Source organism: Polypterus senegalus, chromosome 3, assembly GCF_016835505.1.
Source record: "Polypterus senegalus isolate Bchr_013 chromosome 3, ASM1683550v1, whole genome shotgun sequence".
In the NCBI taxonomy this organism is placed as follows: domain Eukaryota; kingdom Metazoa; phylum Chordata; class Cladistia; order Polypteriformes; family Polypteridae; genus Polypterus; species Polypterus senegalus.
Window position 1 is genome coordinate 73965667 of NC_053156.1, and position 26733 is coordinate 73992399.

A 26733-nucleotide genomic window follows, 5' to 3' on the forward strand; every position below is an offset into this window, starting at 1 on the left:
CATCTGTAAGCTTAGCGCCGATTCTTCAAAACGTTTAAAGAGCATTGAAATATCTTCGTAGTACATGTTTAATTATTCTATCCTTCACAACACTCCCAGTGAAGAATATAGATTATTTAAATGAAGTTAAAGTTTTATGTGTATAATTTAACAAACATATTTTGCTGCATTTCACCTTAAAAATGATATTGTCATCATATGTAAATACGCTTTATCAAGTGGCCCAGGTTGTGAGATATTATAACTGTAGTGCAAGTTTACAGTGGGGTGATTGTACTTATAAGTACCAACCGTTCTACAAGGAGCAATTGATTGAGTGCATTTAAAGTTCTTTGGATTAAACTGTTTCTGAACCGCGAGGTCAGGAAAGGCTTTAAAACATTTTGCAGTGGCTGAGACAGCGTGTCCTTAAAGCTGTATACCAATAATTCTCTTTCCGATCAGCTGCTGCTGTGATTCACACTCAGATACAGTGATATAAATACTCGAGTCGTGCAGTGAGAGTAATATGGAACAAGATGATCCGCTGTGGCAACTCCTAACGGGAGCAGTTGAAAGAAGAAGAAGAAGAAGAAGAAGGTGAAGTGAGAGTAACAACGCTAAAGCAGTTATGGTATTTGGAATACTATGGCTGTTCCCTGGACCATTATATTGTTACGAGTTAATTACAATCAGATGCATTACACTAATAAACAATATGCGGTTAGTTTCTGTGTATTTATAAAGCAGCGTCATGAAAATAATGAGTAATCACACAAGAACAGTACCATTGCTTTGACACTGGGTGCCGCCAGTTTGCAAAACCGAGCGGAGAACTTGCGTACAACAAGGCATGAGGCAACATAGGCAACAAATTATTATATTCTTCAAGGATTTGCAATTTACTAGCCTCTGCTTTTCACTGCCATCTTTTCCAGTTTTTCTGTGCCTGATCAAGGCACCATGCAGCCACCTGTGATGCTGGAATGAAGGTGGCTGCCCCGGCTGTCCATGAGACTGACTTCATTGAATCCTTTCAGACAAAGCCTGGAAACAATGAGGAATTTAAGCACATTTATGATCAGTAGATGCGGTAGGCTGGCGTGCTGCCCGATGTTTGTTTCCTGTCTTGCGCCCTGTGTTGGCTGGGATTGGCTCCAGCAGACCCCCATGGCCCTGTAGTTAGGATATAGCAGGCTGGATAATGGATGGATGGATGGATGTTCGGTAGAATGTCCAGTGGGACCTGAGTGGTTGTTTGGCGTTAGAGTCCCTGCAGATTTTGTTTTTTATCATGATATATAAGGATGCTACTCTTCTACTAATTGTATATCAGTTTTATACGATTTTATAATTTGTTTTTTCTTTGTTACTTATCTATACTAATAAAAGGCAAAGATCTCACTGACTGACTGACTGACTCACTCACTGACTCATCACTAATTCTCCAACTTTCCATGTAGGTAGAAAGCTGAAATTTGGCAGGCGTATTCCTTACAGCTTACTTACAAAAGTTAAGCAGGTTTCATTTCGAAATTCTACACGTAACGGTCATAACGGTCGATAATGGTCGACAATGTCCGCCATGTTGAACTTTCTTATTTATGGCCCCATCTGCACGAAATTTGGTAGGCGGCTTCCCTCGCTAACGAAACCGATGCACTTACTTTTTGATGGTATGACGCCACTGTCGGCCGCCATAGTGAACTTTCCAACGTCACCAATTTTCCAACTTCCGTGTAGGTAGAAGGCTGACCCCATCTTCACAAAATTTGGTAGGTGGCTTCCCTGCGCTAACCAAAACCGATGTACATACTTATTTCGGTGGTATGATGCCACTGTCGGCCGCCATATTGAATTTTCCAAATGTCACTAATTCTACAACTTCCAGTGTAGGTAGAATGCTGAAATTTGGCAGGCCCATTCCTTACAGCTTACTTACAAAAGTTAAGCAGGTTTCATTTCGAAATTCTACGCGTAACGGTCATAACGGTCAACAACATCCACCATAATGAACTTTCTTATTCATGGCTCCATCTTCACAAAATTTGGTAGGCGGCTTCCCTGCGCTAACCGAAACCAATGTACATACTTATTTCGGTGGTATGACGCCACTGTCAACCGCCATATTGAACTTTCCAACGTCATTAATTCTCCAACTTCCTGTGTAGGTAGAAGGCTGAAATTTGGTACTTATTTCGGTGGTATGATGCCACTGTCGGCCGCCATATTGAACTTTTAATGGAAACCGATGTACGTACTTATTTCATTGGTATGACACCATTGTCGGCCGGCATATTGAACTTTCCACGTCACTAATTCTCCAACTTCCCGTGTAGGTAGAAGGCTGAAATTTGGCAGGCTAATTCCTTACAGCTTACTTACAAAAATTAAGCAGGTTTAATTTCGAAATTCTACACGTAATGGTCATAACGGTCAACAACGTCCGCCATGTTGAACTTTCTTATTTATGGCCCAATCTTCTCGAAATTTGGTAGGCGGCTTCCCTGCACTAACCGAAACCAATGTACATACTTATTTCGGTGGTATGATGCCACTGTCGGCTGCCATATCAAACTTTTCAACAGTCTTTGTTACATATGGGCCCATCTTCAAGAAATTTGGTACACGGGTTCCCAACGCTAACTGAATCCTACTTACGTACATATATACGTCCATAGCCTGCAGCTCGGTCACGTGTGAGGTGGCGTTGGGTCCCCCATCCCAACGCCTCCCACATTGTTGGCTGCCTGTCTATATAAGACCGTCCGTCACTCCGGTCTCTACATTCCCTTCCTTGCTTCGCCACGGGATTCACGTCTCCCTACTGATAACTACAGCCTTTTTGTTTAATACACGGCTTCTCTGCTGTGTTATTGTTTGTTTATTACAATTATAGTTATTGTATAGGTATTTTAGACTTACTTTACATTGCTCAGGTACCCATTTCCTTTATAATTCAAACCCCCATTACCATGTCTATCAAGGTAATCACTATCGATCAAAGAACTGTCACTTACCGAGTGGTTTCCATGCCCGGAGATGGCACCTACCTTTTCCATTCTCTTTGTTACATATTGCACGGCCATAAAGGCTCACTCTTGATATTCGGAGGAACATTGTGTCTTATGTATTGAATGACTGGGACAGGTTCAAGGTGTGGACTGATGACGGTACAGGAGATAATTATACTACACAGGAGCACTATAAGAGTGAAATGCTTAAGCCCTTCACCTATGGTTCTGCATGTGAGTTGATGTCTGCCGCTGAATTGTTCGGTTGTCGCTTTCAAGTGTACCGAAATGGCCAAATATTTTACACCTTTCGACAACCGCCAATGCCTCTTAAACATCTTAGATTCACAGGTGACGATTTCAGTAGTGGACACTTTGATGTTTATGAATGTTTAAACTCTGAAAAGCTGGATGTGATTTTATCGATAAAACCGGTTGTGTGCTTACAACGCTTGACAGATGCCGAATGTCACTTCAACACAACAAATCCTGCAAATACTGTCGTAATTGAAACAAACCATGAAACTCAAACAGATTATGACAGCAGCAATCCAAGCTATGAGATTTGAGACAAGATTACTGTTCACATGGCCAACTGTAAGTTGCATGCTTAAGTGTAAGCTCAGCGCACAGCTTGGTCATGTTACAACGGAGGGCGAACTAACAACATGGTATACAAAGAGATCCTTAACAAATAATTATTGGCATATTTTCCCTCAGTTTAAAAAGGTTTAATTTTCTTCTTAATAAAAATTTTAATGCAGTACTTCGCTGCTGCGAAGCGCGGGTATTTTGCTAGTTCTTTAATATTTTTGCCTGATCTTTTAAAATTTTCTTTTCTTGAAACTTCATCTCTGACATCTTATAAAGCACTTTGAGCTACATTCTTTGTATGAAAATGTGCTATAGAAATAAACGTTTTTCGAAGACTCTGATTTTCCATAACAATCTTGCACTTCAAAATGTATGCTTTACATAATTTATATAATAGTGGTAAAGGTAGGTAGTAACATAATTATTTTACTAATTTCAGTGATATCAATTGGCATTTGTTATGTTCTGCATTATTTGTAATTTAGGTAATACAATATCTGCTACCCAGACAACTGCTAGAATTAAACATTCCATTTCTGATTTAGTCTCTATTTTTTCTGTCACTATCCATCCTGTTACTTTTACTCCTTTTGATGTTATTGTTCCAGCTAAATTTTTAGTATCAGACATCAGTATATTAGTGTTAGGTTGTAACTCAAAACATGGTTCTCAACAAAATGTTGCCAGATGTCTAAGATCGCAGCAGATCTGTCATGTTTCACATGTTCTGTACGGGTGTCCTTGTTGTCAAAACGCAAATGCAGCACAATACTCTGATAGCGATCACAGGGCATCGTATCTTTGATTGCCGGTACAACAAATAGTTCTGAGCAACCATCAAATACATCACCAACTGTTATCGCTGCTCTTGTGAAAAAAATAGAGATAAACAGCATCAACTCAGAGTGGAAGAGGCAAGTTCGCTGTACCACGTGTATGTCACTGAGAGATTAAAACTGAATAATAAAAAAAAGGTCTAAATTTTACAAGTAGCCAAAATTTACACCGGGTGTTACAGACTCAAATCAAATGTATGTTTTTATTACATTATAGAAATAATAATAGCAGCACCCTACTCAAACCCGCAAAGAAGCACCTGGCTGACATTGACAGAGGTTTTGCTTTTTTTGAATTCCAGCAAATATGACATGACTGTCTGGGAGCTATATTCAGGGTGAAAACACCTCAAAGGATAAGTTTGGTATTTTTCAAGTCAAAGTTATTTCTTCACACATAGTGTACATATGCATTTGCCATGCAAAATTGTGTTCTAAAGTTGAGTGTTTTCGATAATGTTTTTTAATATCTTTCAAACACTGGTGCTTTATAATGAAGGGTATGGGGCATGGAGTATCAGACATTGATCCAAGTCTTGAGATTGCACACACAATATCCATCCATCATCCAACCCGCTATATCCTAACTACAGGGTCACGGGGGTCTGCTGGAGCCAACCCCAGCCAACACAGGGTGCAAGGCAGGAAACAAACCCCGGGCAGGGCACCAGTCCACCGCAGGGCATGCACACACACACACACTAGGGACAATTTAGAATCACCAATGCACCTAACCTGCATGTCTTTGGACTGTGGGAGGAAACCGGAGCACCAGTAGGAAACCCACGCAGACATGAAACTCCACGCAAGGAGGACCCGGGACTCCTAACTGCGAGGCAGTAGCGCTACCCACTGCGCCACGGTGCCGCCCCGTACACAATATAAAATAGCTTATCCATTTAATTTTCAAACCAAAAAAACAGCAATATTATAAGATCAATTTTAAAATAATATTAGAGCAATCTAGACAAGAACAGGCCATTCAGCGCAAAAAGCTTGAAAGTCCTATCCACTTCACTCTTCCAAAATAAAATCAAGATAGATAGATAGATAGATACTTTATTAATCTCAACGGGAAATTCATATCATCCAGCAGCATCATACTGATACAAAAAAACAAAACACAAAAAAAAAATTTTAATTAAAGAGTAATAAAAATGCATGTAAAAACAGACAATAACTTTGAATAATGTTAGCATTTACTCCCCCGGGTGGAATTGAAGAGTCACATAGTATGGGGGAGGTACAATCTCCTCAGTCTGTCAGTGGAGCAAAACAGTGACAAAAGTCTGTCACTGAAGCTACTCCTCTGCCTGGAGATGACACTGTTTTATCAAGTTTTATCAAGTTTAGTTTTGAAAGTCCCTAAAGTCCTACTGTCTACCACACTACTTGGTAACTTATTCCATTTGTCTATGGTTTTCTGTGTGAATAAAAACTTCCTAATGTTTGCTCAAAATTTTCACTGAACAAGTTTCCACCTGTGTCTCCATGTTCTTTTGAACTTATTTTAAAGTAACAGTCTTGACACCCTGTACTAAATTCCATCGTATTTTAAATACTTAAATTATGTCTCCTCTTAATCTTCGTTTAGTTAAACTGAGCCCATTTGCTTAAGGTGTGCCCTTTCCCTCAGCATTTGCCTTCCTCTCCAATAATCTTTTACCCCTTCGGTGTGAGTTTCCTCTAAAAAGGGAAAGTCCCAGTAAACTTTTTCTGCCACTTGCTTTGTATTGTGTTAATTTCCTTCCGTATTTATGTGTGAAGTCACTAATATCACACAAGCAAACAAAAAATGCTTTGTTACCCCAAGAAAAAAAGTACCAGGAATATGCGATAAAATGATTATTTCACGTTGTGCCTTTTGCTGTCATACACTAACATCTGAAACAAGAAAGGCATGTTTTCTTATATTGAAACCTTTGCTACTTAAAAGTGGACATATTTAGTACGTTTTAAGATTTTATTTTCCGGTGATGGTCTGTGCCCAATTATAAAGTGTCAATGCAGGTCAGAAATTTATAGAAAACTCTTAACCTTAGAACACAATTTTGAGTGGTAAATGCATGTATACCATGGTTGTGAAGAAATTATTTTGATTTGAAACATACTGAATTTATCCTTTAAAGTTTCAGTTTATCAACTAGACACATGCTCTTTATTTGTTAGGTGTGGCTCTTAGTTTGGCCAATTGCATAAAAAAACATGTTATATGTATTGTACCAAAAGCAACTGTTTAAGACTAGTTAGATTTGTGAATATACCCATCCAAACATGCTACTGTGCATCCACATTCAAATCAGTTGCACCCAACATGCCCTTGGTACCCATCTTAGATCAGCCTACACACATCTACAAGTATTTGTGCTAACTCCACCTTTATTAGAAATGCTCCCCTGATATTCTTAACTTAAAAATATAAAAATGCTTCAAAACATAACTCTGTTCAAGGCTAGATAATATGACTTGTGAGTCTGTTATTAAGTGTTTAATTTGGTTAGTGTTTATAGGGTTTCCAGTCTTTTACAATTTATAGCAATGATCTCTAATCTCTAATCTTTTTTCTGCACCAACCTTCTGGACCCACAGTTCTTAATACAGTGGCCAAGATCCCCTTTTCCTAACACCTGTAAAGTTGCTTGTTCCATAAGAACTTTAAAGGAAGAAGGAAGGGAGAGAATTAGCTATTCACTAGAAAAGAGGGATGGAAGTTTCTGACTCACCAACAGGATAGCAGCTAATTTATTACTTGCTATAAGATATTTTCTAATTTTCTTCATAATAAGATAAAAAGAGAAAAGGCTAAATGTAAGTCATATCCCTGAATTAAATGGTGTTTACTTGCACCATCTTGATTCAGGTGAAAAAAATCACTACCTAATCTTATTATACAAATAACTATAAAAAGTCTGAATTAGTGTATGCTACTCTAACTCAAACTAGGTGGATAGATGATCCCAAACTAGGTGGATTGGCAGATAATCTAGAATCCATTGAATAATTGCAAAGGGAGTTGGACAGCATAAAGGTTTGGGCAGATTTGTGGCAAATGAAATGCAGTGTAAGTAAATTAAAAGTAATATATGTAGGAAGTAAAAATGTTAGGTTTGAATACACAATGGGAGGTCTGAAACTCAAAAGTACACTTTATGAGAAGGATTTAGGAGATGTAGTGGACTCGACATTATCAACTTCCAGAAGCCATTATAAAGGCTAACAGAATATTGCACAATGTGTAGAGTGCAAGTCCAAATAAGTTATGCTTAGGCTTTATAACACACTGGTGAGGCTACAATAAAGACATAGCAGTGCTAGAAAAAGTCCAGAGAAGAGCAACTAGGCTGACTCCAGGGCTATAGGGGATGAATTATGAAGAAAGATTAAAAGAGCTGAGCCTTTTCAGTTTAAGCAAAAGAAGATTAAGAGGAGACATGATTGAAGTGGTTAAAATTACAAAGGGAAGTGGAGTTTATTTTAAAATGAATTCATCAAGAACAAAGGGAAACAGTTGGAAACATGTTAAGGTTAAATTTCATACAAACATTGCAAAGTTTTTCTTTACACAAGGAAACATAGTCACATGGTATAAGTTACCAAATAGTGTAGTAGAGAGTAGCACTTTAGGGACTTTCAAAACTATACTTGATGTTATTTTGAAAGAATTAAGTGGATAGGTTTGGGGAGCTTTGTTGGGCTAAATGGCCTGTTCTCGTCTAGGTTATTCTAACGTTCTAATCGAGGTTGTTAATCAGACATGTCATGATTTTCTTCATGAGATAGAAGTACAAAATAAACAAGAATATTTGCATCAAATATTTGAAATATTAAGATATGTGCTTCAATTTAAATGTTCAAAATTTAAATTCTCTCAACTGTAATAGAAATTTGCCATTTTTTTAACCTTCAGGGAGTGGCACCTAAGGGGTTAAAACCCCCAGTAAAGAATCAAATATTAAAAACATTATCATATTCATAATCAGAAATGTTCAAAATAGCATAAAATAACACTCTATGTGCCTATATAAAGAGTAACTCTGAACTCTTGTATCCTATCAGAGGGTGAATCTTTAGGGTCAGTTGATGTGGTAAGCTCAACTTCAGGGCCTTCTGATGACTTCTGCTGAAGATATCTATGGATTTACTCCTTATCATAAGGATATAACTGTATGCTGTATGATTGCAGCAGAAGATTAATCAATAGAGTATTAACAAGAAGCTTTGAATTAATATTTTTGATCTTACATTTTTGTAATGTATAATTAATCTAGTAAATCAAAGAATTCAGTTTGTCCATGAAAGTTTTCAGTAAAAACACTATTTAAACAAATATTTGAATATATCTATAGGCTTTTAACAAGTAATTATAAACTGATAGCTATAGCTGTCAAGCTATATTGCATGACTCTGAATATTGCAGAATTTCAATAAATGTCTTAAAAATTTACTTTATTTTTCAATTTGAATTAACACACTTAGTCAGGTTGTTTTATTTTATTCTGTGTAAAGCTGTATTAAAGAAGAGTTGTTTTTAAAAATTTCTCCAAATGCAATCATTTTAAGAGCCTTTCTAAACCATGTATAAAAAAAGGCATATATAAGGGGATTCAAAGTTGAGTTTAAGTAAGCAAACCACATTAAAATTTCTCCTACTAATGCAGGAGTTGAATAATTGAGAAAAGGATTAAGAATAGTGCACAGGAAATATGGTGACCAACAAATGAGGAACACACCTACAACTATCGCCAGAGTCTTTGCAGCTTTAGTCTCTCTTTTTCTTGAAGATGATTTTTTTCTGCTTTCAATAGTTTGTGCTTGTTTTTTTGCTACTTTGAAAATTTTTGCATAAATTGCTATCATGATAAAACCTGGAATATAAAATGCAATTGTAGAACAAAGCAGACTTGATGTTTGGTTTAGTACCAGTGTGCAACCCCCAACACAGTACAAATCCTCCTCATAAAAATGTTCTATACCTTTCATATTAAGTCCTAAAAATATAACACCAAACCCAATAATGGTTGACAGAGACCAGCTAATTAAAACAGTTTTACCTATTAGTGATACACTGATTTTAGTGTGATAAATTAGAGGATAACACACTGCACAATAGCGGTCAACTGAAATGAAAGAAAGATGCAAAATAGAACTTGTGCAGAGCGTCATGTCCATGCTAGTATGAAACTTGCAGAAGAAATCCCCAAAATACCAGCAGGTTTCCACCGATCTGATCATGCTGGGTGGCATCACAAGTCCTCCAAGTAAAAAATCAGCAACTGCCAAAGACAACGTGAGGAAGTTTGTTGGAGTGTGAAGCTGCTTGAAATGGGAAATGGAGATTATCACCAAGAGGTTACCACAAAGTGTGAATGTTGTTATTGTCCATAGAGTCATGTATATGAGAACACGGGCAGTTATGGAATATATTTGTTTCGGGCATGAATTTTCTAATGATGCATAACAAGTGTGGCCATCTTTTGTTATTCCTCTTTGTGTGAAATTCATTTTTATCTTCAACCTAAAAAGGAAAAAAAAACACATTTTTAATACAGGGCTGTGTACTCATACTAATAATAAAAGACTTTTTATGCTATATTTAATGCTAACTACAACAAGGACATTTAGTCTGAATTTTTTTGAAACCTAACAAAATATAAAATAATAACAAGTGTATTGTTTTGGTAATACTTTAGTGTAGGTACTGCAAAAATTCATCTGTTACTCATTTACTGTTATGTAAGAAGACCTTAACAAACACTTCTTTGGGTCCTCATAATATTTTCAAAACATCAGTAAAGTGTTTATTCAACTCTGTGCAGTGTAGCCCACTAACAAAACATCACTTTGGAGTGGTCTGAGGTGGCTTAACTGAGACACATTTCTCTTGATGTTGCATATTTAGTATAAGACCTGTGAATCATTCAGTTCTAGGTATCATATAATGTCAGTAGTAGTAATTATATCAATTTAACATTTCTATTCCAGAATAAAGTAAACATTGGCTATTTTCATAACTTTTAAATCACTTGAAAAACACAAAAGCCAAGCAAAATGACACCTGTTATTGGCTAACTAAAAGATTACAATATGCAAGCTTTCAAGGCAACTCAGGCCCCCTCTTTAGGCAAGATGTACTTTTCTCTACATTCATAATGGCTAATACGGTACATCAACCTTGAAAAAACAATAAATTATTATCATGAATTGAATAGTTATCTTTAATATACAGTACTTACACATTTGTCCAGTTACCCTTTGCCATTCACTGGGTTTTGCTTCAGTTAACATGGTCTTTTATAATATTCTTCGAAGAATGTAGGAAAGTAGGAGTGTCACATGAGAAATCACATACACAGCTATAATTGCATTTTGTCTCAATAGAATTAGATTACCTTTCATTCATTAGATGTGAAAACTTAAATGGGTTGCACAATATAAATATTTTATAGTACAAGGCAAGTTCTTTATAGCTACTTGCTGTAAAACTGTTTGTTAACAAGTACAATATAATAATAAAATACAAAAAAAGATGACTAAAGCAAAATAAACTTACTCAAAAATACTGATAAACCTATTCAAAATAGGAAAACGGTATTAAAATTTCATGAAATATTGTATATAAAAGTCACCCTGAACATTACAAATGTTTGGTTAAGAGCAATCACTTCAACCCATAATAGCTAGGCAAAGCACTTCTTAATATTTTCAAAGTATTAAGGTAATCTGGTTTCTTCCCACAGTCCAAAGACATGCAAGTTCAGTGGACCGGCAAAACTATATTGTATGTGTGTGTGTGTGCACTGGGGGTGCACGTGAACAATTTGTAAATATTGTAAATAAACAGTGTGTGGTGATGAACAATATGTTGTCCGTCTGTGTGTGTCCAGGCCAGCTTTCACAATATACATGTACTGAGTATACTTTATACATAAAATGTATGTTCTCGTACCTTGCATAACTGAATAACCTTTATGGCACAATAACAATTCAATACATTTATGGTCACTACAGTATTTGGATTTAATAATCGTGATGTGGGAAAAGGCTGACTCACATAAATAGGTACAGCCGAATAAAGCAGTCAAGGTGCTTTTGAATTCAGCTGAGTAAAAAATGACGGCTGTCCGATTAACTGCGATTTTAGTTCCCTCTCCTTTCTCTTTCTCGGATCGCTTTTTGGAAGGACGTCAGTTTCATAGTTTTTATGAACAGTTCGAAAATGCCTTTCCACATTTTCCTTCTTTGGAATAGCAATGATAGATTGACAGATCAAACAAACACACTTTGATTGTGACATTGTGAGAAAAAAATCCTCTTCCAATTCCACATCCAGCCAATACCCTCCCCAAACATTTTTTTTAACACAGCTGGAGGTTTGCAGTAGCTTGCGCATTTGATCATGCATGCAGGATGACCAGTGTGTGTTAGAAGAGATCTCAGACTGACCGCCCTGTATGTCAATCAAGTGGCAAATGCCATAGGGAGGATATATGATAGACTAATGTTTAAAAATTTTTTTTTTTAATGCAACTCGATCTACCTGCACTACCTTTGGCAATGGCCCATGTCGCCCATATCAAAAACCGCCACTGAATGTACCAGCATTGAGGAGTTTACTCCCAGCTCTGTACTGCATGTTAAAGTCATGGCATACTTCCAGCCTTGCAAGTGCAGTAGACCAGAAACCACTGCTATAGAAGCCAATGACCCACTTTGTCTGTTCTTCCACCTGGGACAGAATCACTCTAATGCCCTGGTTACTGATGTCCATGATGAAAAATATTGAATTCTTCATGTCTAGGTGTACCAATTTGGATGTGATTGTCATGGACTCTGATAACTGGCAGAATTTCATCAGGCACTCTGATGTCTAAAGGTACTCACTGTCATGGTTGGTCTACTGGTGTGGTGCTGCTCTATCCACAAATCCCTTCTCAAAACTAGTAGGATGCAAAACAGAATACACTGTATAGTTCTTGAGAGTAAATGGCTTGTGGCGAGTCGTGCACACTGGCAAACCCGTGGTTTCTGTATCTAACCCTACTGCACTGACCATCTGTATCAACAGGTTATTCAGGTAAACCATACAGCATCTGGGTGGAACATTGGCCAGAATCTGCTCCAAGAGGCATATAAAGATGGAAGAAGTATTGCAGCATATAAGAGTCTTGTAACAGCATTCAACTGTTTCCCTTTTGATAGCTGCTTTTGAAAAAGAGAATGTTTGTTAGCAATACAGACTAAACAGAAGCTTCAGCACTAATGATGAGGAAGCTGCAAGCCTGTTAGATGCAGCATTCCTGTGGTGAAGTCCAGTATTGCTCAATGCGCCACTTGAAATTGTGCCTCTGAAGTACATAAGTCTTGCACAGGAGCCAGCGTAACTCACTTCAAACTGAAAGTGACTCATGGTGATGTGTTGTTACTTCTCCCCCTACATGTCCATCTCCCTGGTAATGATCCTAAAACTAGCTGGTGCTGTTCTTTAGCCTTTTGGCACTCTATGCTCTGCCCTGGGCAGTATCCCTGCGATCATCAAAGAGATCATAGACCTGATACCCAGTGGGGCTCTACAGGGGGTTAGACTTGAATTTACAGAGGAGACAGGGGCTGCTTATGTGACCCAGATGGCCATTGATGAAAGTTGCTTAATAAGGAGTACTAATGATGGTTTGTTGTCTATGCCACCTCACTGGCATTTTTCCAACAGATGTGGAAACGCATTCAGGCAGTCTCTAGCCTTTTTGGTCTTTAGAGCATCAACTTCAGCAAACACTTTCAGTCAGAGAATGACCAGCTAACCTTTTGGAGCTATATCTTATTTGCCTGTTGCCCAATGGAAATACCTGTACTCATCAAGTGGGCATAGAATGGCTTCTACCTGTTCAGTCTCTATTGAGGCTCTAGAGATCTTCACAAGGAGCCCGTACAACTAATTAAGTTACTCCGGGTGATTATGACTGTGGGGTGAAAGCCAGATTTTTAAAGCTCTCCTAAGGTATAGATAAAGGTCTAAATCACTATGAACTTCAACCTGGTGGGATTCACCTGTCACTTCTGTAGCTCCTACTGCTGTTATTATTAAAGGTATCATCACAGTATTATTTAAGAATACCTCCTTAAGGGGAATGAGCACTGCAAACAGCTTTTATCCACAGGTCATAAGGCCAGTTAAACGCCACTCATAATGTCATAAAAATTTATGTCAGTCAAGTTGTGGACCATTTTAAAATTAACAGAAACAAAAAAAAGTCTTCAGTGGATTTTTAGCATTTTTGTTAAGTTCATGAGAGGACTTTTTCCATGAACCTGTAATCTCTAATGAGATCTGCAATCAGTTCTTTTTGTGTATATGATATTTATAGAACTTTATATTTCATATAAACATTACCAGAACTAAAAAACTTTATTTCTAAAAATTCCCACCCTTTCCCTTGTTTGTTCCCATAGCATTATGGTTTATTGCTTGCACCTGTAAAACTCATGAGAAAAAAAAATGTTTTAGAGAAACTACCTTTTAAAACATGCAGTTAGTAAGTATAGCTTTTTCTACAACAAATATCCATGACAGTTTCTCTTTTTTTCTATTTAAATTAAATTAGTGCAGTGCACTATGCATTCTTTTTCAAACAAATAAGGTACTGTATATGTTAGAATAAAAAAGCAATACAAATCCTAAACATTCTCTTTTTAAGAAATGCTTCAATAACACAGAGAGAGTTTGAGAGCACGCACAGCACGTTGCCACACCCACCAAACAACAAACCACCTCAGAATTCCAAATTAGGGCCCAAGCACAGCCATGCAATGGGTGACACCTGTTTTGTTTTTTTGTGCCAGAGAGGAACAATTGCAGGTTAAGGGCGCAACAGAGTGGAGCCATTGGTGGCATTTACAGGATTTGAATTGTCAACCTTACAATTGCCGGCACAGATCTGTAGCCTCAGGGCCAGAACTCTGCTCTTTCTTTCTCTCTCTTTCTCTAGTCCATCTCATTCTCTGTGGAGCATACAGCAACCCAGCTATGCCATTCTCCTTAATTTTGCAGCCATCATCTTAGCTTTTTCCCATGATGCTCCCAGCAACTTTAAATCACTGTTTATAGTTTGTTTCCAATTTTTTCTTGGTCTTCCTATATTTTGCTTATTGCCTATTTCTGACTACTCTGTTAGCCAGCACAACATTTAATAAAAATCACAGAGAAAGATTCTTCATTTAATTAAAAGACACATGTAGAAGAATATATCACCTAAATGTTGTGTTTTCTTTTCTATTTTCAATTATAAAATAATATTTATTTTTCCAAATACAAGTATAATGTATTATGATGTAATTTTTAAATTTTCTTTTCAAATATCTTATTGACATTCAACACATACTGCTGAGCAAAAGAACACAATAAATTTGTATAAGTACCAGCTATTGATGGCTGTCCACTAACATCTTTCTCTTTTTATCATTGTCATTCATCCCTCCATCCAATTTTTTGAACCTATAAAATGCAATTTAGTGGGTTTTAACATTAGATGCAAGGCAGGAACCAACTCTGCATGTGTGCTAGGCTTCAGTCATGCAAAACCTTTCACTTAGACTTTGCCACCTTGGGCTGCCACCTAACCGAACACATTTTTTTGGGAATTTGGTGCAGAGCCGAAGGGTTATGGAGAATATGTTAATTCCACAGAAACAGCGGCTGTGCTCAGATTCAAGCATTGTTTCCTTGAACTGCACCACCTCTAATCAATAAATCACCTTGCTGCCCTTTTATATCATTTTACAAATTACAATTACATAAAACTTATTTACATAGACTTTGAGTACAATTTAAATATGGATCTGTTGAGTGAAATATTTCTTCAATGTACTTAATATGCAAATAAAAGTATAAGCACGCTGATGTAAATTCTGCCCTTTTGTATAAGCCAAGACATAATCTTTTATCATTTCTCCATTTTAATCTGGTGTTTTTACAAATGATTCTCGGCACAAAATAAGCTTTCACTTAATATTAATCAAGAATAAAAAGCACAAACATTCAGGTAGTGTGCTTTATTTCTTATATCAATATTCATAAGACATGGAAAGCTTCATTTAACATTAAACACCATTTAATGTATTTCAAAAACAAGGAGGCTGTAGCCTATCCCTGTATGAAGGTAGTGCAAGACAGAGGACTTCAATGTATTGGAGGTCACTCTCACAAACCTGGACAGATGACTTTATAGTCACCTGTCAACCTAAATACCTGGAGACACTGGGAAAATAAGTGCATTTTATAGTGACAATGAACACCTCGAACTGTGAAACAACCTCATACACAGGTAAAATGCCTTGCTCATGGTTGCAAAGTGAGCTGTAGGAAAGGAATGAAATGGTAATGCAACATTTTAGAGTCCAAGGCCATAACCCCTACACTACAGTTTGTAGCTGTATTAGGACACTTCAGTTACTTCTTTGATCCTCATAAGGTTAATTTGTGTCAAAATATGACTAATAGTCTACATGTGGGAAGTGGTTATTATGGCTACCTGCACTCCAAGGACTTGGGTTTAGTTTCCGATAGCGTTACTGTATAGTATAGTTCAGATGAGCATGTGAAGCTTGTAAATGTTTTTTGTATGTTTTCTTTTTACATACTTTAATTCTAAGATATAACTGAGTTACTTTCCCAGCCTATTTAGAGTTGATGTGGAATTGGCATTTTCTTCTTAGATCACGTAGGTTTCCTAATTATTCTCTGGTCGTACACTTAAATGGCACTTACATAATTTCAGTTTTGAATGTGCATACATAATTTTGGATTTCTAGAAACATCTGAAAGAGAAAATGAGTGTAGGAAATGAATGGATATTAATACATTATTATTACATTTAAGTCATTCGTTACAATGTGTGGTGTACATGCAGTATGATACATTTTACATGAAGTAATTCATATTAATAGTTTGTTTATTCCCAAGCAAATATTTATTGTATTTAAGACAACTTTAAGATTTTTGTCTTACATTCAATAAACCTGTCACTTAATAGTACTTGCAATAATAATGTATGTATTTATAGACCACATTGAATGTAGCTCAAAGTGCTTCAAAAGTTTTACAATACAGTTTATTTGAAAAATGTAAAAATAAAGATGATATGACAGATGATGGCGCTATACTAGAGGTTAACCCAACTCAGACAGACACAGGAAGCACACTTATAAAAACACATAGAGTTTATTTTTGTTTCTTCAATTGTGGGCAGCATCTCCTCCGTTCCCACAAGTACACAAAACAGTCCCAAAACATACACACACCTCTACTCAATACTCTTTGTCTTTTTCTTCTTCTTTTTCTCTTTCTCCTCCACTCCTTCTTAGCAATCTTTGTTTCTCTCCTCCCGACTCTGGCTCTCCCCTTATATAAGTCACCCAGAAGTGCTCCAGGTGCTCACTGGCTACACTTCTGGGTATGGCAGAAGAACTGCCCACACAGGCTGAGGAACAGCTGGAGCACCCCTGGCGGCACCCCCGGATCCCAAAAGGGCTCCAGATAACTTTAAAGCTCTGCGGAAGTCCAAGACACCACTGCAACCCATGGGGGCTGCCATCTGATGTCCCGGGAGAGGTACTGTTCTGCCCACGCTTGCTCCCCCGGTCCTCTCAGTGAAGAGGCGTCCTGGCTGGGTAAGGACACCGGCCGTCGGTGACAATGAAAAAATGCTAGTAAAATGTTTTAGTGACACTGTAGCTGTAGTAAAATTAATAAGAAGAAGAATAAGAAACATGGAAACAAATGAAATTTGACAAATGAGAGAGGAGACTATTTAATCCATTAAGTTAATTTGTTTAGCTAATAGCTAAGCTGTCCTAATAATAATAATGATAATAATAATAATTAGAACGAGTATGTATAAATTAATAAAATACAAAAAGTAACCATTTATAATACAGTTATTAATTTAATGTTTTTCAGTAACTATGGTTAGCTGACAATGGAGGAGAAGAAAATAAAATATTCAGGGAACATGCAATGAATTAACAAGAAAGTAAGCATTGGTGCATAGAAAAAGCAATCTATATTTTTTTAATTTTACAGACCTAAGCAGAGGTTTGTCAGATTAATATACTTAATCTCAACAGCAATAGATGCAGACCTCTTAATACATTTATGTGTGCCAGTCTGTTGAGCTCAACTCCACTCTCTATGTTTTGGTTTGCATGTTGTCTGTCTGTTTGCATGGGGTTTTCCTTATAATCAATGAGTTTTTTTTTCCAAGACTGAAAGATGTGCAGATAAGGATAACTAAGAACCCAAAACTGGTCTGTTGTGAGAGAATATGGAAGTGTGCATGACTGTCAACTGCAGTGGATTAACGCTCATTCCAAAGTTAGTTACTGTGTTGCTCCCAATGCATTTTCCTGAAATAGGCACTGTATCCAAGATCCAAAAAAAAAAACAGAGGAAGAAATGAATTGATGGACAGCTTTCTGAAACTGCAGAAGGTAGTCTGTTTGAGTAATCAAATGCTCCATACTCTATTATCAAATTGTTATTATTGAAAAGTGAAAATTATTTGTATGGAGGCAATTGAAACACTACAGTTAGATGAATGTTGTCATTTTCTGATATTCAGCATCATTTTTCCTACAGACATAGAGTGTCAAAGATATACAATGCCTCAAGGTACTGTGTAAATGTGCATGCAATAGTACAATTGCCAAATCTTTTCATAAATCAAAAGGTAATACTAGACATGGGCCTACTAATTCTAGTTGTATATATTTTTTAGACTCATATATTTAACAAGACCTTCAGAAACACTTTGTTTGGACTTAATTAGACTTTTAAGGCACTAGTGACACTTTAGAATCAGGGTTACTTATAGTTAGTCAATTAGTATTTCACTAGAACTTAAGAAACTTTTTGTGTTGTGCAGCATTAAGTGACTAACAAATGCACTACTGCAAGCACTTAATCTCCAGTTGTAAAGTGTCATCACACCAAGTTATTGAAAAAAAAACACACAACTACAAAAATCATTTTTTTCAAATAAATAAAAGTTAAGTAATTCATCTAAAATATTTATGGACAATTTTAGTCTTCTATTAGCCTTATCATCGAAGACCTGCTTTGAAATACCTTTCCATGGAGGATTACCCTAAGTGCTTTCCTGAACCAGGTAAAAAAGAAAGCATGTATGAAAGGATTAAAAGTGGAGTTTAAGTAACCCAACCATACCAGAACATCAACCATAACAGGTGGTGCTGAATAATTAGAAAATGGATCAGAAACAAGACATATGAAAAATGGAGTCCAACAAAACAAAAAAACTCCAATAGTTATTCCCAGAGTCCTAGCTGCTTTTCTTTCTCTCTTCATTAACATAGCCTTTTTCTTCTCATTGGCAGTTTCATTTTTCATTGCCGCCTGTCGAATTGTTCTAGCCTGAATCCTAGCAACAATAAAAATCTTAATGTAGATGGCAATCATAATAAGTGCAGGAACATAAAAGAAGAACAACGATGAAAGAAGGCTTGAAGTGGCACTTTGTATTAGGAAGCATCCTCCGACACAATTAAAATTTTGATAATAAAAATCTTCAATACCTTTTGTATTTAATTTTAAAAATATCATTGCATACCCATGAAATGCAGCCAAGACCCAACCAGTTAAGATCATCTTGAGCGTAATATAAATTGTGATTGTTTCTCGATATTGCAGCGGGTGACATACTGCATAGTAACGATCTATTGCAATGAAAAACAGGTGCATTAAAGATGCTGTACACAGCATTATATCTGTGCTGCTGTGTATTTTACAGAATAATTCGCCAAAGTACCAGCAACTTTCCAGAGAGCGGATCAAGCTTGGAGGCATAATAAATCCACCAAGTAGTAGGTCTGCTATTGCCAATGAAAGAAGAAGAAAGTTGGTTGGTGTATGAAGTTGCTTGAAATGGGTGATGGAAATGATTACCAGAAGGTTTCCACAGACTGTTACTATTATTGCTGTCCACAGAAAAAAATATGTTGAAATTCGCAGAACCTCTGAGTAGATTACTTTAGGACAAGAGTCATTAATAGCTTCATAACAGAACTGTATATTTTCCAAGATTCCTGGTTGGCAGAAATTCATTTTAAAGAAATATGAGATATTGGTCATACAGCATTCTTTCCAAGTAAAAAAAAAAAAAGTCATAATTTTATATAGATACAATAATAAACGTACTGCTATATCATTTATGTTGGCTAAATATAAAGGAAAAAAAATATTGTCTTACATATCTGCTTAGGCATTTTAAAGGATTTTCTTTCAATTGTCTGTCTGCACATTTTCAAGAACAGATGTATTTAATGCCTGGAATCTGAATGCCAGATTAAAGTGCATTATAAAAATGCACTATAAAGTATTAACACTGTTGTTGGTAATTTAAATGATCAAAAATAATGCATATTGTATATAACTGAAAAGATAAACTGATTTATATCAATGCCTTTCTAGTGTTTTCCATTTTATAAGTAATCTGTAATATATTCCTAATTTAAGAAATACACTTGAGATACACAAACACACTGAAGATTTCCATAAATTAAAAATCTAAAATTTCAACTTTAAATATACCATCAGTATATTTTATATGCAGCAGCACTAATATATTATGAAACAGAATTTTTATTGAATTTTATATCTAGGCTATTTGTATGCTTACCTTAACTTGACTGTTGCTTCTTTTTTTTTCATATTTTATCATGCGTGTTTTATAGTCAGTCACACAAGAGCAGACAATGGAAAACAAGCAATTATATTATTGTCCCAGTGGCCAGTAAAGCCCAACACTGGTCATTAGGCTACAGCCACAGACATCTTGTTAAGGCAGAATGCTGCAGTGGGGCCTTGGGTATCAAATCTAGCTGCCATTTTTGCCATTTTTAAACTAATTATCTTTAAACATTTCATTAATGTGTCATATTATTTGTATTTACTGCTTTATTCTATAATATATATAAAATTACTGGGGAATACATTTCTAACAACTGCAATACTAATCAATCAGTTATTTTTGCACTAGTCCTATCTTACTTGTACTTTACAGCATGAGTGCAAATTATTAGGTGAATTTGGTTAAACAAATAAATTCTTAGTACAGTATTTACCTTTAGATTAAAGGTTTTTTTATTATTATTATTTTGCTCAGTTTGCAAAAACACCACAATTGGCAGTTGCTGAAGGTACTGTTTAAAAGGAGAATGTCCTAAAGGTTTTTTAAATAAAAAATGATGACAAGGATTAGGCAGAATATTGTTTAAGGACAATTGCAAGTGGCCAATCTACAAAGCAAGAACTGAAAAACCAATAACAAATGCAATGTTGAATTTTTTCAATATTTTGTTGTAGCACTTCCTGGTTGCTGGCTGAGTCTTTGGGTGAGGACTTTCTGCAATGTTTCTACCCACAACAGCTCTGTAAATGTAAAGTCAAGTGTAAAGGAAAAAGATGTAATAAGGTCCCAGAGTAGAAATTTAAATGAAAAATGTTGAGGAAAAATAATTCTGTGAAGGTCTTGAAAAACAGAGGGCCTTAATGCTATTTCAGTCAGTATTAGACAACACCTTTTTAACTAGGGCAATGCCATTTTATGGGTGAAGGGAGAAAAGTGTGTTCAGATTTTTTTCTTTGGTTTGACATACTTGAAGGTAAGCAGGAAACAAACATACATTTGTGTAATCTTGTGTGCTTAGTCATGCAGGGATCATGTGAATGAGCATATTCTTGACAACAAAAAGAATGTTAGATTAAATGTGTCAATACTTTAGGAAAAATTAGATTTTGAATTAACACTAGAATCCTTGAAGCCTACAAAAAAAACTCATAATCCCAGGCCACTTTAAATTCCTTCTCACCTCCCCATTAGCATCTTTTGTTTTGCAAATGTGTCGATCAGCTCAAGAAAGCAGCCTGCTATCCCACCCCCCCAGCTCAACTTGGACAAAAATGTTGAACACATACCTAAAACAGAAACTTTTTTCATGTTATAGTACTAATGACAAAATTTTGACATGAAGTGTATAATGTGTAAAGACTGAAGTCCAAATATCCAATAAACACTTTCACAAAAGGTACACATATAACAAAACAAGTGTGCTTTTATTCAAAAATATAACAGAAGAAAAACAAATCGGATTACGGTATGACACTGACATGACCGCTTGTGTGCAGCAGTATGAACTGCTGACTCATAATCAAGAGGTTGCCGGTTTGATTCCAGGCGCTTCCTAGAATTTCCATTTTGAGGAGAGAGCTGCTCTTATTGTTACTATTATAGAATAAAACATACATTTGATTTGAGTCTGTGACAGCTGGTGTAAATTTATGGTACTGTTACTATTATAGAATAAAAACATACATTTGATTTGAGTCTGTAACAGCCAGTGTAAATTTATGGTACTTGTAAAGTTTAGCATTGTTTTTTTATTCAGTTTTATTCTCTCAGTCATGTTCACGTTAAAATAAAGCAAATTTTCTAAATTAAAAAAATAACTAGCCTGCTCTTATATTTTATATGGCAGTAATGGGTTCCAGGGTCCCCAAAAATAAACATTCAAACTGATTAAATACAATACATTTTTCAAGCCAAAATGGTATTCAGTGTTGATCCGCATCTTGCCATTACACACGTGTTGTAAAACAGTTTATCCATGCTATTTTAAAAAGGAAAAAATAAAAGTTTTGTGAAACTTTGCTTTTTAAAAGGAGACCAGCTATGTGCTCCACTTCTCTTTTCGTCTTCTTCCATGATCATCCAGGGGCACAGAGTCACCACAGAATGTCTTTGTCAAACGTCATTATTGACATTATTGAATGTTAATGGCGAGATGTAAATAGTGTTTGGAGTTCTAGACAGTAATAATATAAAGTCACACTTATTATCACTCACATTGTCTAGCGGAAGCTTAATTTGTTATTTTGCAAAGAAATTGCTTACTGCTGTGGCAATTATAATACACATGTGTACTTTAGAGGTGAAGTGAGATAAAAATTGAGCATGCGGGTAACATGCAATCAAGAAGCAATAACTGAACACTTGTCAGATTAGTCCAGAGTGAAGTTCAGTAAGTTTAGCACAGATGTTTTAGTGTAGGTAAAGTGGTAACGGAGAGCTGTCATTCCTACCTCAGAACAGCACGTTCTGTATTGTGTTTGCATGTTCTCCCTTTGTATTTACGTATTGATTACTATCAGTGTCAGTGAGCTTATTCACTTGAACATGCTGTCCCTAGTTCTTTTATTATCATACCCTCAGCAAGAGTACTTCATGCATTAAAACTATTCAATATTTGTTTTTTGGCACTTCAGATTGTTTCATCATGGTGAGGATTTATTCCACAATATTATATTATTTTTCTCAGTAGTTTTTTTCCACACCTGAGCTCAACATGCCACAGACATTGTAAAGTACAGGTGGCTTGGCTCTTTCAAAATTCTAAGGCTTTTATTAAAATTCCATGCCATGTAATCAGTTTAGTTCAGATTTATTATTATTTGTACAATACATCCAGTTTTAAGTTTAAATTTTAAGGCTTTTTTTACACTGGCTCCATTAAAAAATGCAAAAGTAGGCTAATTATTTTTTTAAAATTTCTAAAATACGCTTCACTTTAGAGTGCAACATCATATGCCAAATTAAAATTATACCATGTTTGTAATAAAGAAATAACTGACTTGAAAAACACCAAACTCACCTTTACGTTTTGACCAAAGTATACCATGAAAACTTTACAATGTTGCAGAAAGCCAAAACGGTATTTTTTTTTACAGTCTTAATGCCTTTTCCAGTTTGAACTATAAACATTAAATTCTCTTTAGAAACCTTAAAAATATCTGTCTCTCTAGCCTTGTTGCCTCTATTGCTGATCTTTCTCTGTCACCCCATTGTAATTTACATTAGGAAAGTTTGTAGATCACCATAACTCAGCCATGCAATCAATGAGGTCTTTTTAAAGTGTTTGCTTATAACTGTGTGCTACGACCTATAAATGCAGCTGGACAATCCTTTCAGAGGCTGGGGCATAAGACTCCATTCAATGCATTTGCTTTAGCTTTCTCTAAATATCAAAGGGCTTACAGAGATACCTGCAAACTGAAATGCCCATTTTGATACAGTAATCGAGAGTGGACTTAATAATGCAAGAATTTTTTTTCTGTGGTTAATAAGCTACATCAGCTTGCACCTTGCTTTACTAACAATTTACCAGTGGAGAATATGAAAAATACCTTAATGCTTCATAAGAAAGTAACAACCTTTTAATGTTTTCCATTTTCCATTTCCATTCAGCTCCTATCCTATATTTTCATAAATTCTTCTTCATCTATTAATAACCTGCCCAGTGAAATGAAACCAACCACCAGTGTATCAGATTCAATTTCCCACCACAGAGACCAAGTCATACATACATGTCATATTTATGGGTGTCACATTAATAACAAAGCATATCAAATTGTTCGGTGTGTGCCATCTGCCAGCAGATGTGTGCAAGAGAACCTTAAGCTGTGTTGAATCCAGACATTGTAATAAAATAATATGACCAGCTTATGCATTCTTTTTAAAAGGCGTCTTTAAACAGATCTTTATAGAAATGCAATAAACACGACTTTCTAACATTCTTACTCTTTTCCTCATTTCATCTCTTTGTTCAAGCTGCTAGGCAATATTACAGATTGTGTTACTTGTGTTTTGTCCTCTAGCATTTTGTATATTATTTATGTTTATTATTTCTTGTTATGATTTCTTTGTCATCTTTTACTTGGTATTAATGTGTTGATCCTGATTTATATTTAGTGTTGTTTGTTGTGCTTTTTTAGTGGTTCTCTTCCTGTTGTACCATTTTTAAAATTTGTGATTCAAATAATCAAATGCACTGTGTTAAAAAATGTATTCCTAATATTATTTTATTTTGACAAACAATTTTGAGATGAAAGGCTCATTTAATTGTTGATATATTCTTAATAGCCAGATATAACCAACAAAAATGTAAAAAGAGGGAGAGCACATTATTGCTTCATTAACAGATTCAGAAAAGAACTACATGGATGCATTGCTTAACACTTATGTTGTAATTAACATTTTAATTTTTCATTTATTTAGCCAATCAGTTTTCTAAACCATCACTGCTTTTTCACTATAGTCTTATGGAGGAGGACAAAACGTACAAATGTTCTATGAGATATTAGACACTTTCAGCAAATTAAAGAACCTAGCTGACATTGACAGAGGTTTTGCCTTTTTGCATGCCAGCAATCATCAAATGACTGTCTGGAATCTATATGCAATATGACAACACCTTTTTTTCACCTGTTTTTCAAGTCAAAGTTGTTTCTTCACAAACATGTCATATATGCATTTTTCTTTTGAAATTGTGCTCTAAAGTTGAGGGTTTTCTTTAAATGTTTAAAAATATCTTGCCTATGCTGCCACTTCAGTAAATTTTTAGGATTTTATTTTCCAGAGGTGCTCTGTGCTCCACTGCCTCCATTATAAAGCATCAGCACGGGCAAGATATTTATTTAAATTTATAAAAATCTCTTTAACTTTAGAACACAATTTCTTTTAGAAATAATTTGTTCCAAGTTAGGCAAATGAGCTAACAGCAAAAATGTACAAAACTAAAGCAGCACTAGACAAGCCCAGAAATAAATGAGTGAATGTCGTTTGAGATCCTGAGACAAAGCTGGAACAAACCTACTCCACACAAAATCTGTTTATTTGTTTGCTGCTAAAAATTAGTCAATGGAGTAATAACAAGAAGCTTTGAACATTTTTGATTTCACATTTTTCTCCGTCGTATAAAAATAACCCTGTCAATCAAAGAATTTAGTTTGTCCATAAAAGTTTTCAGTAAAAATATTATCTGAACAAAAGTTTGAATATACCTACTGTATATTCTTTAACAAATATTAGAACTGATAACTATAGCTGCCAATCTATAATACAAAGCTCTGAATATTGTAGAATTCTAACAAGTGCTTTAAAATTGACTTCAGTTTTCACCTTGAATGTACACATTTATTCAGGCTGTTTTAATTTATTCTGTGTAAAGCCGTATTAAAGAAGAGTTGTTTTTAAATATTTCTCCAAATGCAACCATTTTAAGAGCTTTTCTAAACCACTTATAAAAGAAGGCATATATAAGGGGATTCAAAGTTGAGTTTAAGTAAGCAAACCACATTAAAATTTCCCCTACTAATGCTGGAGTTGAATAATTGAGAAAGGGATCAAGAATTGCGCACAAGAAATATGGCGACCAACAAATGAGGAACACACCTACAACTATTGCCAGGGTTTTTGCAGCTTTAGTTTCTCTTTTTCTGGAAGATTTTTTTCTACTTTCAATAATCTGTGCTTGATTTTTTGCTACTGTAAAAATTTTTACATAAATAGCTATCATGATAAAACCTGGAATATAAAATGCAATTGTTGAACAAAGCAGACCTGATATTTGACTTTGTATTAAGCTGCAACCCCCAACGCAATACAAAACCTCCTTATAATAATGTTCTATACCTTTCATATTAAGTCCTAAAAATATAACACCAAACCCAATAATGGTTGACAGAGCCCAGCTAATTAAAACAGTTTTACCTATTAGTGATACACTGATTTTAGTGTGATAAATTAGAGGATAACACACTGCACAATAGCGGTCAACTGAAATGAAAGAAAGATGCAAAATAGAACTTGTGCAGAGCATCATGTCCATGCTAGTATGAAACTTGCAGAAGAAATCTCCAAAATACCAGCAGGTTTCCACCGATCTGATCATGCTGGGTGGCATCACAAGTCCTCCAAGTAAAAAATCAGCAACTGCCAAAGACAACGTGAGGAAGTTTGTTGGTGTATGAAGCTGCTTGAAATGAGAAATAGAGATTATCACTAAGAGGTTACCACAAAGTGTGAATGTTGTTATTGTCCATAGAGTCATATATATGAGAACACGGGCAGTTATGGAATATATTTGTTTCGGGCATGAATTTTCTAATGATGCATAACAAGTGTGGCCATCTTTTGTTATTCCTCTTTGTGTGAAATTCATTTTTTTCTTCAACCTAGGGAGAAAAAAAAACACCTTTTTTAAATGCAGGGCTGTATATTCATACTAACAATAAGATACTTTTTATACTGTAGTATTTAATACTAATTACAGTAATGACATTTAGTCTGAATTCTTTTTTTGAAATCTAACAAAATATAAAATAGTAACAAGTGTAATGTCTTGGTAATATTTTAGTTTTGGTACTGCGAAAGTGCATCTACCTGTATTACTCATTTACTATG

At 35.5% G+C, this 26733-nt stretch overlaps 3 protein-coding genes across 3 annotated transcripts; all 3 read right to left on the reverse strand.

Annotated features, from left to right (window-relative positions):
• Window positions 1-8914: 8914 nt before the first annotated feature.
• LOC120526526 (trace amine-associated receptor 1-like) lies at window positions 8915-12215 on the reverse strand. The gene is made up of 3 exons (XM_039749690.1): window positions 12052-12215; window positions 9610-9938; window positions 8915-9537 (listed from the first exon to the last, which is right to left on the reverse strand). Exons 1-3 carry the CDS (start codon window positions 12213-12215, stop codon window positions 8915-8917), a joined length of 1116 nt encoding a protein of 371 aa, XP_039605624.1.
• Window positions 12216-18497: 6282 nt separating this feature from the next.
• LOC120526527 (trace amine-associated receptor 1-like) lies at window positions 18498-19538 on the reverse strand. The gene is made up of 2 exons (XM_039749692.1): window positions 19223-19538; window positions 18498-19150 (listed from the first exon to the last, which is right to left on the reverse strand). Exons 1-2 carry the CDS (start codon window positions 19536-19538, stop codon window positions 18498-18500), a joined length of 969 nt encoding a protein of 322 aa, XP_039605626.1.
• A 5945-nt stretch (window positions 19539-25483) lies between these two features.
• LOC120526528 (trace amine-associated receptor 1-like) lies at window positions 25484-26491 on the reverse strand. Its single transcript, XM_039749693.1, has 2 exons — window positions 26176-26491; window positions 25484-26103 (listed from the first exon to the last, which is right to left on the reverse strand). The coding sequence occupies exons 1-2, from the start codon at window positions 26489-26491 to the stop codon at window positions 25484-25486; spliced, it is 936 nt and encodes a 311-aa protein (XP_039605627.1).
• Window positions 26492-26733: the final 242 nt, after the last annotated feature.

Coding starts and splice junctions, on each gene's coding strand:
- LOC120526527 (XM_039749692.1), bottom strand. CDS start 19,538: ATGAATTTCTGCCAACCAGGAATCTTGGAAAATATACAGTTCTGTTAT. Junction 19,151..19,222: donor GTACTTTGGCGAATTATTCT/GTAAAATACACA, acceptor TCATTGCAATAG/ATCGTTACTATGCAGTATGT.
- LOC120526528 (XM_039749693.1), bottom strand. CDS start 26,491: ATGAATTTCACACAAAGAGGAATAACAAAAGATGGCCACACTTGTTAT. Junction 26,104..26,175: donor GTATTTTGGAGATTTCTTCT/GCAAGTTTCATA, acceptor TCATTTCAGTTG/ACCGCTATTGTGCAGTGTGT.
- LOC120526526 (XM_039749690.1), bottom strand. CDS start 12,215: ATGAAGAATTCAATATTTTTCATCATGGACATCAGTAACCAGGGCATT. Junction 9,939..12,051: donor TGCCATGACTTTAACATGCA/GTACAGAGCTGG, acceptor TTTCCTTTTTAG/GTTGAAGATAAAAATGAATT. Junction 9,538..9,609: donor GTATTTTGGGGATTTCTTCT/GCAAGTTTCATA, acceptor TCATTTCAGTTG/ACCGCTATTGTGCAGTGTGT.